Source organism: Triticum dicoccoides, chromosome 3B, assembly GCF_002162155.2.
Source record: "Triticum dicoccoides isolate Atlit2015 ecotype Zavitan chromosome 3B, WEW_v2.0, whole genome shotgun sequence".
NCBI lineage: Eukaryota > Viridiplantae > Streptophyta > Magnoliopsida > Poales > Poaceae > Triticum > Triticum dicoccoides.
Window position 1 is genome coordinate 467,001,107 of NC_041385.1, and position 13,669 is coordinate 467,014,775.

The following is a 13,669-nucleotide window of genomic DNA, read 5'->3' on the forward strand; positions in this document are numbered from 1 at the left end:
TCCTCCACCGCCACCCCCTCCTCTGGCGCCATCCCCTCCTCCACTGCCTTCCACCACCACCAACTGCGGCCGCCACCCCTCCTCCACCGCTCCCCACTACGGCCACCGACATCCCCTCCTTCACCGTCCCCAACTGCGGCCACCGACATCCCCTCCTCCACCGTCCCCAACTACGGCCACCTCCCCCAAGCTTCATGGCCGGCAACCGGTGCGGCAATTCTTCGATGTGGCCCAAGGACGGCCGCCGCAGCAGAGCTTCTCCGGTAGCGCGACAGCTGGAGATGCCCTCAGGTATGTATAATATTTTGCACAAATGTATGAAATATGAACAAATGTAGTAGTACATGAAGATGGTCCTGTTTAGTAATGCCTAGAGTAGTAGATGCATGTCCTATTGCTTGATTGGAGTGCTTTTTTTAGATATGTAGAATATGCCTGATGCATATTGTTGTTCCTTAGATATGCATAATGACCTCAGGTATGTAGAATATGCCTTATTGGAGTGCTTTTTTTAGATAAATACTAGAGTAGATCAATGAAACTATATACTTGTGTTTATTTCCTTGTCAGTGGTGAACTCTGATCTTTGGTTGCCTTTGCTTTTTTAATAAAAAGTTGGTGCAGGGGGGCAACCCCTTTCGTTTCAAAAAAAAATTCCTTGTCAGTGCTATGGCATTAGTAAATGGAACTATATATCTGAGGCTTGATTGAGCTATTTGTGTTATTTTTTGCCATATATGATATGACACTTAGATTAGGAAGGTTTTGCTTTGGAACTGAGAGTAACCATATATATTTTGTTTTTCAGATTCTGATGAGAGCACTCGTAATAAGTATCGGAGAGTCCCGATTGGTAGGGCCGAGTCGTCCGCCTCCCATCAGGCCACAACCGAGGCATCGCCATCATCGGATGGCGATGTCGGAGTGGACCTAGATCCGCTCGCCACCGAGTCGGGCGACATGGAGGCCTCGGACGGCTCGGGGTATACCTCGAGCAACATTTCCAAGAGGAAGAAATCCGGGCGTGGTCCGGGGAAGGTCCTGGAACCAACTGCTGCCAACAACCGCCCTATCATTTGCCCGACAGGAGAGGGGTAAGCAAGCATTTCATTTGCATCATATTTTGGATGCCACAACTTTGACACTCACATATGCTTGTCTTTTATATCATGCAGTCAGTGTGAATTTATCCCGACACAACCTAAGGGGGCACGCCCGCCGAACCACGTCATCGGCTCCCTCTTGAGGAAGCACTTCCCTGGATTGTCCAAGCCTGGTGATGACGATCCGCCATTGCCAGGTTTAACCTGGGAGCATTACGTACACAACAAGGATGAGCACGATGTCACCATGGCCACTCGGGTCATCAATGCTTTTTTTGTAAGTATCTTAGCTCCGACCACTGTATTTTTTCATATCCAAATCCTTGATTGCGTGGATGGTGGGAAGATGCCATATGCTTTCTTGTAGCAAACATTTGCTTGCGTGGATGGTGAGAAGCAGAAGGCGATCAAAGGCATCGTGAAGTCTGCCCGAAAGATACTCTCTGACACCAAGCACACGCTGCGGTACAAAGCCGTGATGCAGTGTCGGCCGCTGGACTCGAAGGGAGAGAAGATGACAAGGAAGACTGCTTGCCAGATCAACTTGTCGCGAGAAGAATACCTGTCAGTGGTAAGTGACTACATCGGTTGCTAGTACTTTGGTTCATCCCTCTTGTTCCTCAATTATTCGATTTTGTCTGACTAGATGAAGGAACCCTAGATGAAGGACGATTGTTGGGAGGCCCTGGTTGACATGTGGTGTGACCCAGCATGGCAGGCGCAGCATGTGGAGAAGGGAAACAAATGAGCCAAAATGCCAGGCCCGGCTCATGTCCAGGGGAGCCGGAACCTAACCGCTCTCAAGCAACACATGGTATGTGTATTAAGATGTTAACTTTTTCGCACGGTGCATCTTGGTTCATTCAACTTGATGGTTAATTTAGCAGGAGGCGAAGGTTGGTCGACCGGTCCACATCCTGGAAGCCTGGAAGGAAGGCCAAAAGGGGAAGGATGGCGCCGAGTTCTGCAGCGAGTCGGCGGGGGAGAAGTGGGGGACCTTCAAAGAGGTCTTCTAGGAGGTGCACGGGGAGGAAGCCGAACCTACGTCCTAGCCCCTTGACCCTGAGCTTCTCATCATTGCTGGCGAGGGGAAGGGCCATGGCCGCCACCTCCTTTGCAACGGGGCGATCGCCACCTCCGGGCACCGCAAGCTGCGCGAGATACGCGCATCGAGCACCAGCTCAACTCCATCCATACGGAGTCGCCCAACTGCCGCATCACGTGAGATAGCGCGTCTCAAGGTTAGCATCCTAACCTTTTATTTATGTCCATGCCTCGAAATAGCACCGTTCCAACCTATATGAGCCTAATGCCATGTTACAGGATTTAATGGCGCAGCGGACTGTTGAAGAGGAGCAAAGGCGGAAGGCTGAGGAGGAGTCCAGAGAAAAGGAACGGGCAGACACTAACAATAGTTTGAAGATGCTTGAGGATCAACTACAGGTAGAACATTATCTAAACTAGAGTAGAAGATTCATTACATAGGGACAAACCACCCTCACATGACTCTACTCTTATAGGTTCTTATGCAATCTCGAAGCAGTGCAAGTGATGCCCCTCCTCCTCCTCCGGAATGTTAACCCGATGGCCTCTCCTCCTCAAGATGATCTATATATGAACAAGTGTACTTCTATTGTGACGTGCACGTGTTTTGCAAGTAGTGACAATATGTATGAATTTGCGACTTGTGTGTGATGTCTACTAGGATAATACATTCAACTTGTGTGTGACAATATGTGGACTATCCCTAATTATGCATATATATGTGGACTAGATCAAATTATGCCTATATATGATCAAATTATGCCTATATATGTGTGGACTAGCTCAAAATGCACTGTAGTGGTTTTTATCTGCAGGGATCAGAAAAGAAATAGATTGACAATAGAATGGATGGGAAAGATTTCCGAGAGCTACACTCGAAAAAAGGCAGACTACCGAGAGCAACGCTCGGAAATATGGTCGTCTGGGACACTACTGTTGTGCCACAACTTTTCCGAGAGAAGCTCTCGGAAAAGAAGGAGAGCATTGCCGAGACTAGCTCTCGGCAAAGCCATGTAAATTGTCAGCTCCCATGAAGGATTGCCGAGAGCCGCTCTCGGCAAGCATATCGTCATTTTTTTACTGATAAATGTGACCAGTGGGATCACATGTCACTTGGAAAGAACACACACACACAAAAAAGGATGTTGCATGTGCTTTGCCGAGAGCCACACTCAAAAAAGTAGACAGTAACTGACGGAGCCGTCTGTTGCGGACGGACATGCCACGTGGCTACTCTTTGCCGTGAGTGGCTCCCGGCGTCTGCAGGGTTTGCCGTGCGATGCCTCTTTGCCGTGAGGCAGTGACGACAAAGAGTGTAGTTTGCCGTGAAAGTGGGTTTGCTGAGAGTGACACTCGGCAAAGCAAGCTTTGCCGAGTGTCCGTGTTTTAGCACTTGGCGAAGAGCATTATACCCGGCGTACGTGAAAATTCCAGTAGTGTATGCACCACAAGTCTGCTCAATCACAAAGAGAAAAGGTAGTTCCACGTCTCTCTACGGTTCGAAAGCAGTTTACCAAAATCACACAACTTCTTCTTCTTTCAGATGAAATCACACTGCTAGTTTCCTAGAGAAATTACATTGGAAATTATTGCTATCAAAATAGCGTATCACCTAGCTAGGAATGGCCATCAAAAGAGTGAAAACTGGACAGCTGACATAAGGGTTGGCTGGCGTTGTGGGACACTTGTGCGCCAGGAAAAGCAAAAATTCAGACATGGGGACACCGAGGCGGCTAAGCCAGGGGCGAAAACCAGTTCTGTGGAGCGAACACGGTGCAGGGCGTGACGGCGCCAGGCGCCCCACCGATCCTCGCCTTGCACCACATCCACGTCGGCGTGCCCGTGCCGGAGCGGGCGTCGCCTCCCTGGAGGAGCCTCACCTGGACCTCAAACTCCACGGCGCAGACTCTCTCCGCCGCCGCGATGAGTCCGCGCAGGTGCTCGGGCAGGTAAACGCCGTCGTCCCAGTCCCACGCCAGCTCGAACGGCACCTCGAGCGCCCCCTTCCACGGCACACAGAAGTCGGGCGCGTGGCCCGACGCCACGGTATAGCCGCCGTACGTCACCACTCCCTCCCCGTGGTGGTGGCACCTCCCCGTAGCGCGGCGGTTGCTGGCGTGCAGGACGACGTCGAAGGCCCGGGGGATGGACGTCGTCGCGGCCGGAGCCCCCACGCTGCTGTTGCTCGGGATCGGCGTCAAGTGGACGGAGAACTCAGGTGGCAAGTCGTAGGTGAAGTAGTAGCACAGCGTCCCGGTGATGCAGATCAACATGGCGAATTCACAGATCACGGAGATGATGTACCGGGGGCAGGTGAGCACCGCCGGCCTCTTGAAGCCGGCGTCGCTACCGCCAAGGACGGGGACACCACGTCCAGGCTTCGCGGCCGGGTACAATGTTTGCTTGACCAAATTCAACAAGGCTCGCACAAGCCGGAAGAGAAGAGATGGCATGTTGCCGCGTACCGGTTGCAGATCTTCCCGGCGGCCGGTAGGAGCGTGCGCGTACTACGAATTTGTTATTGTTTGCCTTGGGGCAGTAGATCAATAAGTATATAAGATAAAATTCGACGGTTTATCTGTTACTCTCTCGGCTAAACAGAAGTCTTTTTATAAATTGTAATACATACTACGTACGGAGTAAAATGGGTGGGTCTCTCTGTTGTCAGCTTAAGCCCGATCAGGTTGTAGGCCGTAGGCCTGCTGACGGAGATTCCCATGGCGAGGAATCGATCCAACAAGTTGTCTACCGAAGAGGTTCCTGTCGGGGCCATGCCTCCGGGATATTCGGCGGGATGTTCTTTGAGTACTTCGATGGGATCCGGCTTTAAGGTCAGATCCCGGATAGTGTCAGCTTCCTTCGTGCCCACTGAATCTGAGGTCAAGGCGTCGGGCTCGGCGAGCTCTTCCGCAGGGGTAGCGGACTCTACGGGAGCAAGGCTTTCCCGAGGGCCGCCGCTGGACTCTAAGTTCCGGTGGTCGGCTCCGTAATCGGGGTGAGGTTCTCAACTTGGTCCAAACGACCGATGAGGTCGGCGCATAAGGTGATGCCACCGAACGTGAAGATCTGGCCAGGGACAAAGATGTCCCTGGCGCGAGTGAGGTTTCCATCGAATAGTTGGGCCATCGATCCTTTGGTGATCCGCAGTGGAACTCTCAATGAAAGCACCAATGTCGGTGTCAAAACCGGCAGATCTCGGGTAGGGGGTCTCGAGCTGCGGATCTAGGATCAATGGGGAATAGGGGATGAAAAACACGGTGTTTACCCAAGTTCGGGACCTCTCTAGGAGGTAGAATCGTACGTCCTGCTTCATTGTATTTGATGTGTATGGTATGAGTACAGAGTCGATCTACCTCGAGATCAGGCGAGCTAAACCCTAGGTTCATGGGGATTGGATGTTGCTCTAACCCTAAAGACTAAAGCCCTCCGGTTTATATGGACATGGGTTAGAGTTCACATGGTCGGTTACAATAAAGGAAAAGATCACGCTAAATCTTGACTTGGAGGGCACACCACGGCTCCGAAGATCTTCTATCCGGTTATGGGTCCACGCCCTAGCTTGGCTCCATAGCAGCCCATCAGTCCGGCCTATAAGCAATGAGCCGGGGGCCCGAGGACCCCTTATTCGAGGACTCCCTCAATAGCCCCCCGAACTAGCCTTCAATGCCAGGGCCTGTGATCGGTGTCCGCACTCCCCTGCAGTCTTTGGCCTGCGAGGCGAGTTCTCCATCATATCATGTGCGCGCTCGGAGTTGAGTAGTATTCCCTTGCCGAATATTATCCGGAATCCGGATTAGCGTCTAGAAACAAAGCCTTATTTGAGAGATTGTTTTCATCATCCGACTGACATTCTTAATAAATTCATCTCCTTTTTGCAGCTTTGGAAAGTTCTCAGCTCGTGAAGGGACATGCCGAACATTGAGCAGATGTGCGCTCTCCTGCGCGACCGAGCCTCTGCCCTTCATGCTGGCCGCGGAAGGAGGAGTTGGGCTAGAGTGCTTTTGTCTTCTATTGTGAGGAGTCGAGAGGTGTGTTGTGAAAGGTGCCGCGAGCGTTCTTCATGGTCTTCCTCGAGTTTGTGGTGGCACTGGCAGGCGGGTCTTCTCCCTCTACCGTCTGGTGCGGCTGGGTGCCGCGTCGTCTCGCTTGCGCCTGGGAGGCGATGCATTCTTCTTCTTGTTGCACATTTGTGCGTCTATGTGTCCGTGAGCTCTCACTTGCACCTGGCTAGCTAGCCCCTGCTCGGTGTGAACACCCCCTCTCACGTGATGCGGGAAGTCAACACGTGAATAGACTCAGAGGTATGGCTCAAAAGGCATATACAGGGACACAAAGGGGGAACAACATTTTTCTTGGATAAATTGAGAAGCCAGGACTTGGACTCAGGTACCATGTTAAACTTCATGCACTAGTCAACGCAATCAAAAGTCCGGACTAACGAAAAGGATAGATAATCCACATATACACTTCAACAGGCGCGTCTTCAAAACCTTTTGTCATTGTCATGTCTTTTTTCCCTGTTGAACTTGACTTATAACTCACTATTAAGGGTCTCAGTTGCCGCGCAGTACCCCGTTTTCTAAAAAAAAGCGTTGGAGATGCCCTAACCCATGGGTGTTTAGGAAAAATAGTCCCTCTATTTCTAAATATAAGCCCTTTTAGATATTAATGCAAGAATGGCCTTTTGGCTCTCGACCTCCATGGAAGCCGAATTTTGAAAATTTCAGAATTCAGAAATTTTGGTTTAAAAAACAATCTGAAAAGATTTGCACAGGGTAAACATGGATGTGAGGCGTATATGTGTAAAATTTCAGGATGAAATAATTGAAATGCGACCTGTACAAAAAGACAAATTCATGGTCTAGAAGAATGAATAGTATTATGTGTTAAAAATCCCTATATTTGTCTTTTTGTACAACCTCATTTCAATATATTTCTTCCCGAAAATTTACACACTTGTGCACTATGCCTTCATCTATCTCTGTATTTTTCAGACTTTTTTGAAATGTAAAAATATGATTTTTTTATGAATTTTGAATTTTGCATTTGGAGGCCTTCATGAAGCTCGGCTTCTAAAAGCAATTTCCGTTTTAATACGGAGTACATACAGATTTATATAGATTTTAAAGTATAGATTCACACCTCGTCGCTACCATCGAAGAAACAACAGAGGGATCACGATCTCCGAAGTTGCAAACAGTATATACCATGGTCTCTAGCCCGGAGACGGACACCTATCAAGGGAAGAGCTCGGACTCGACCTATGATACGGGATCCAACCTTGAGTCGGGCCAACCACATACTGATGCATGCCCAAACACTATGCAGCCAGATCCGGACACAACTCAAGCACGTTTCGCCACTGCCGACGCTCCGAACTCATAGCAGACGAGAATGCTAAAAAAATCCCACCCACCTCCCACACCGAGTATTCCCAAGATGCGGGAAGTCCAGATGTATGGGACCTGATGTACGTCAAGCAGCAGTCTGAAGAAACGGTCCATCATTACTGGACTAGATTTTTCTTGGTCAAAAACAAGATAACGGACTATCGTGACGAAGACATAATTGAAGCCTTTCGATTCAACTGTCGGGACGAAGGAATCCTAAACACCCTCACCCGTCGCCGCATGCAAAGCTTCATCAAACTATCAGACATGGCACGCAAATACTATGCCATGGAAGCGCCTGGAAGTTGCAGAAAATGCGCATGGAGTCAGTCCCTACCGCACAACTCAAAAAAGCCCAATCAAAATGAGCATACACGCGGCGATCAAAAAAGCCCAAGCAAAATGAACATACACGCGGCGATCACCCGAGCATGAGCCCGCCGAAAATAAAAACAGGCCCAGAACGGTCCTGGACGAGTTGCTGGATAAACCATGCCCCATACACTAGGCCCTACTCAATGCAAACCCGACCCACAAGCTTTGAGCTTGCTGGGTGGTGAGGCAAGTGGCCAAAAGTGGAAAAAATATCCTTGGCCTCACACCTCCTGATAGATGGTCAGCAATGCCACATCATGACTGTTGGGGAACGTTGCAGAAAACAAAAAAAAAATTCCTACTCGTTTCACCAAGATCATCTAGGAGTTCATCTAGCAACGAGTGATTAGATGCATCTACATACCTTTGTAGATCGCGAGCGGAAGCGTTCAAAAGAACGGTGATGATGTAGTCATACTCGACGTGATCCAAATCACCGATGACCAGCGCCGAACGGACGGCACCTCCGCGTTCAACACACGTACGGAACAGCCACGTCTCCTCCTTCTTGATCCAGCAAGGAAGGGAGGAGAGGTTGAGGGAGATGGCACCAGCAGCAGCACGATGGCGTGGTGTTGATGGAGCTGCAGTACTCCGGCAGAGCTTCGCTAAGCACTATGGAGGTGGAGGAGGTGTTGGGGAGGGAGAAGGAGGCAACCAAAGGCCAAGGCGTTCAGGTATGAAGTCCCTCCTCTCCCCCACTATATATAGGAGGGCCAAGGGGGGGTGGCCGGCCCTAGGAGATCCAATCTCCTAGGGGGTGCGGCGGCCAAGGGGGGTTTCCCTCCCCCCCAAGGCACCTAGGAGGTGCCTTCCCCTCCTAGGACTCTTCCCCCTTCAAACCCTAGGCGCATGGGCCTATGTGGGGCTGGTGCCCTTGGCCCATTAGGCCAAGGCGCACCCCCTACAGCCCATGTGGCCCCCCCGGGACAGGTGGACCCACCCGGTGGACCCCCGGGACCCTTCCGGTGGTCCCGGTACAATACCGATAACCCCGAAACTTGTCCCGATGCCCGAAACAGGACTTCCCATATATAAATCTTTACCTCCGGACCATTCCGGAACTCCTCGTGACGTCCGGGATCTCATCCGGGACTCCAAACAACATTCGGGTTACTGCATATACATATCCCTACAACCCTAGCGTAACTGAACCTTAAGTGTGTAGACCCTACGGGTTCGGGAGACAAGCAGACATGACCGAGATGACTCTCCGGTCAATAACCAACAGCGGGATCTGGATACCCATGTTGGCTCCCACATGCTCCACGACGATCTCATCGGATGAACCACGATGTCGAGGATTCTATCAACCCCGTACGCTATTCCCTTTGTCTATCGATATGTTACTTGCCCGAGATTCGATCGTCGGTATCCCAATACCTCGTTCAATCTCGTTACCGGCAAGTCACTTTACTCGTACCGTAATGCATGATCCCGTGACCAGACACTTGGTCACTCTGAGCTCATTATGATGATGCATTACCGAGTGGGCCCAGTGATACCTCTCCGTCATACGGAGTGACAAATCCCAGTCTTGATCCATGTCACCCAACAGACACTTTCGGAGATACCCGTAGTCTACCTTTAGTCACCCAGTTACGTTGTGACGTTTGGCATACCCAAAGCACTCCTACGGTATCCGGGAGTTACACGATCTCATGGTCTAAGGAAAAGATACTTGACATTGGAAAACTCTAGCAAACGAACTATACGATCTTGTGCTATGTTTAGGATTGGGTCTTGTCCATCACATCATTCTCCTAATGATGTGATCTCGTTATCAATGACATCCAGTGTCCATAGTCAGGAAACCATGACTATCTGTTGATCAACGAGCTAGTCAACTAGAGGCTCACTAGGGACATGTTGATGTCTGTTATTCACACATGTATTACGATTTCCGGATAACACAATTATAGCATGAATAAAGACAATTATCATGAACAAGGAAATATAATAATAATGCTTTTATTATTGCCTCTAGGGCATATTTCCAATAGTCTCCCACTTGCACTAGAGTCAATAATCTAGCTACATTGTGATGAATCGAACACCCATGGAATTCTGGTGTTGATCATGTTTTGCTCTAGGGAGAGGTTTAGTCAACGGATCTGCTACATTCAGGTCCGTATGTACTTTACAAATCTCTATGTCTCCATCTTGAACATTTTCACGAATGGAGTTGAAGCGACGCTTGATGTGCCTTGTCTTCTTGTGAAACCTGGGCTCCTTGGCAAGTGCAATAGCTCCAGTGTTGTCACAGAAGAGCTTGATCGGCCCCGACGCATTGGGTATGACTCCTAGGTCGGTGATGAACTCCTTCACCCATATTGCTTCATGTGCTGCCTCCGAGGCTGCCATGTACTCCGCTTCACATGTAGATCCCGCCACGATGCTTTGCTTGCAACTGCACCAGCTTACTGCCCCACCATTCAAAATATACACGTATCCGGTTTGTGACTTAGAGTCATCCAGATCTGTGTCGAAGCTAGCGTCGACGTAACCCTTTATGACGAGCTCTTTGTCACCTCCATAAACGAGAAACATTTCCTTAGTCCTTTTCAGGTACTTCAGGATATTCTTGACCGCTGTCTAGTGTTCCTTGCCGGGATTACTTTGGTACCTTCCTACCAAACTTACGGCAAGGTTTACATCAGGTCTGGTACACAGCATGGCATACATAATAGAACCTATGGCTGAGGCATAGGGGATGACGCTCATCTCTTCTATATCTTCTGCCGTGGTCGGACATTGAGCTGAGCTCAATTTCATACCTTGCAACACAGGCAAGAACCCCTTCTTGGATTGATCCATATTGAACTTCTTCAATATCTTATCAAGGTATGTGCTTTGTGAAAGACCTATGAGGCGTCTCGATCTATCTCTATAGATTTTGATGCCTAATATATAAGCAGCTTCTCCAAGGTCCTTCATTGAAAAACTTTTATTCAAGTAGGCCTTGATGCTGTCCAAGAGTTCTATATCATTTCCCATCAAAAGTATGTCATCTACATATAATATGAGAAATGCTACAGAGCTCCCACTCACTTTCTTGTAAACGCAGGCTTCTCCATAAGTCTGTGTAAACCCAAACGCTTTGATCATCTCATCAAAGCGAATGTTCCAACTCCGAGATGCTTGCACCAGCCCATAAATCGAGCGTTGGAGCTTGCACACTTTGTCAGCATTCTTAGGATCGACAAAACCTTCCGACTGCATCGTATACAATTCTTCCTTAAGGAAACCATTAAGGAATGCCGTTTTGACGTCCATTTGCCATATTTCGTAATCATAGAATGCGGCAATTGCTAACATGATTCGGACGGACTTCAGCTTCGCTACCGGTGAGAAAGTCTCATCGTAGTCAACCCCTTGAACTTGTCGATAACCCTTAGCGACAAGCCGAGCTTTATAGATGGTCACATTACCATCCGCGTCTGTCTTCCTCTTAAAGATCCATTTATTTTCTATGGCTCGCCGCTCAACGGGCAAGTCAGTCAAAGTCCATACTTTGTTTTCATACATGGATCCTATCTCAGATTTCATGGCTTCCAGCCATTTGTCGGAATCCGGGCCCGCCATCGCTTCTTCATAGTTCGAAGGTTCACCATTGTCTAACAGCATGATTTCCAAGACAGGGTTGCCGTACCACTCTGGTGCGGAACGTGTCCTTGTGGACCTTCGAATTTCAGTAGGGGCTTGATCAGAAGTATCTTGATCATTTTCGTTAACTTCCTCTCTAGTCGGTGCAGGCACCTCAGGAACATTTTCTTGAGTTGCGCCATTTTCCGGTTCAAGAGGTAATACTTCATCAAGCTCTACTTTCCTTCCACTTACTTCTTTCGAGAGAAACTCTTTCTCCAGAAAGGACCCATTCTTGGCAACAAAGATCTTGCCTTCGGATCTGAGGTAGAAGGTGTACCCAATAGTTTCTTTTGGGTATCCTATGAAGACACATTTTTCCGACTTGGGTTCGAGCTTTTCAGGTTGAAGTTTCTTGACATAAGCATCGCATCCCCAAACTTTTAGAAACGACAGCTTAGGTTTCTTCCCAAACCATAATTCATACGGTGTCGTCTCAACGGATTTCGACGGAGCCCTATTTAAAGTGAATGCGGCCGTCTCTAAAGCATAGCCCCAAAAAGAAAGCGGTAAATCGGTAAGAGATTACATCATAGATCGCACCATATCTAACAGAGTGCGATTACGACGTTCGGACACACCATTACGCTGAGGTGTTCCAGGCGGCGTGAGTTGTGAAACTATTCCACATTTTCTTAAGTGTGCCCCAAACTCGTGACTCAAGTATTCTCCTCCACGATCTGATCGTAGAAACTTGATTTTCCTGTCACGTTGATTTTCAACCTCACTCTGAAATTCCTTGAACTTTTCAAAGGTTTCAGACTTGTGTTTCATTAAGTAGATATACCCATACCTACTTAAATCATCAGTGAGAGTGAGAACATAACGATAGCCACCGCGAGCCTCAACACTCATCGGACCGCACACATCAGTATGTATGATTTCCAATAAGTCGGTTGCTCGCTCCATTGTTCCTGAGAACGGAGTCTTGGTCATTTTACCCATAAGGCATGGTTCGCATGTGTCAAATGATTCATAATCAAGAGACTCTAAAAGTCCATCAGCATGGAGCTTCTTCATGCGTTTGACACCTATGTGACCAAGGCGGCAGTGCCACAAGTATGTGGGACTATCATTATCAACCTTACTTCTTTTGGTACTCACATTATGAACATGTGTAGCATCACGTTCGAGATTCATAAAGAATAAACCATTCACCATAGGAGCATGACCATAAAACATATCTCTCATAAAAATGGAACAACCATTATTCTTAGATTTAAAAGAGTAGCCATCTCGAATTAAACGAGATCCCGATACAATGTTCATGCTCAAAGCTGGCACTAAATAACAATTATTAAGGTTTAAAACTAATCCCGAAGGGAGATGCAGAGGTAGCGTGCCGACGGCGATCACATTGACCTTGGAACCATTCCCGACGCGCATCGTCACCTCGTCCTTTGCCAGTTTCCGCTTATTCCGCAGCCCCTGCTTTGAGTTACAAATGTGAGCAACTGCACCGGTATCAAATACCCAGGAGCTACTACGGGCACTAGTAAGGTACACATCAATTACATGTATATCACATATACCTTTTGTTTTGCCGGCCTTCTTATCCGCTAAGTACTTAGGGCAGTTCTGTTGTGGAACGTTGCAGAAAACAAAAATTTTCCTACTCGTTTCACCAAGATCATCTAGGAGTTCATCTAGCAACGAGTGATTAGATGCATCTACATACCTTTGTAGATCGCGCACGGAAGCGTTCAAAAGAACGGTGATGATGTAGTCGTACTCGACGTGATCCAAATCACCGATGACCAGCGCCGAACGGACGGCACCTCCGCGTTCAACACACGTACGGAACAGCCACGTCTCCTCCTTCTTGATCCAGCAAGGGAGGGAGGAGAGGTTGAGGGAGATGGCACCAGCAGCAGCACGACGGCGTGGTGTTGATGGAGCTGCAGTACTCCGACAGAGCTTCGCTAAGCACTATGGAGGTGGAGGAGGTGTTGGGGAGGGAGAAGGAGGCAACCAAAGGCCAAGGACTCAAGGTATGAAGTCCCTCCTCTCCCCCACTATATATAGGGGTGCCAAGGGGGGTGGCCGGCCCTAGGAGATCCAATCTCCTAGGGGGTGCGGCGGCCTAGGGGGGTTTCCCTCCCCCCCAAGGCA

The 13,669-nt window shown here is 48.9% G+C and overlaps 1 protein-coding gene across 1 annotated transcript; it reads right to left on the reverse strand.

The window, feature by feature from the left end:
• Positions 1–3,781: 3,781 nt before the first annotated feature.
• Positions 3,782–4,600, reverse strand: LOC119281406. The gene has a single exon (XM_037561922.1). It carries the CDS (start codon positions 4,598–4,600, stop codon positions 3,881–3,883), a length of 720 nt encoding a protein of 239 aa, XP_037417819.1. The 3' UTR covers positions 3,782–3,880.
• Between the last annotated feature and the right edge of the window lie 9,069 nt (positions 4,601–13,669).

Bases quoted from the DNA above. Each gene is read 5' to 3' on its own strand.
- LOC119281406 (XM_037561922.1), bottom strand. From the start codon at position 4,600: ATGCCATCTCTTCTCTTCCGGCTTGTGCGAGCCTTGTTGAATTTGGTC.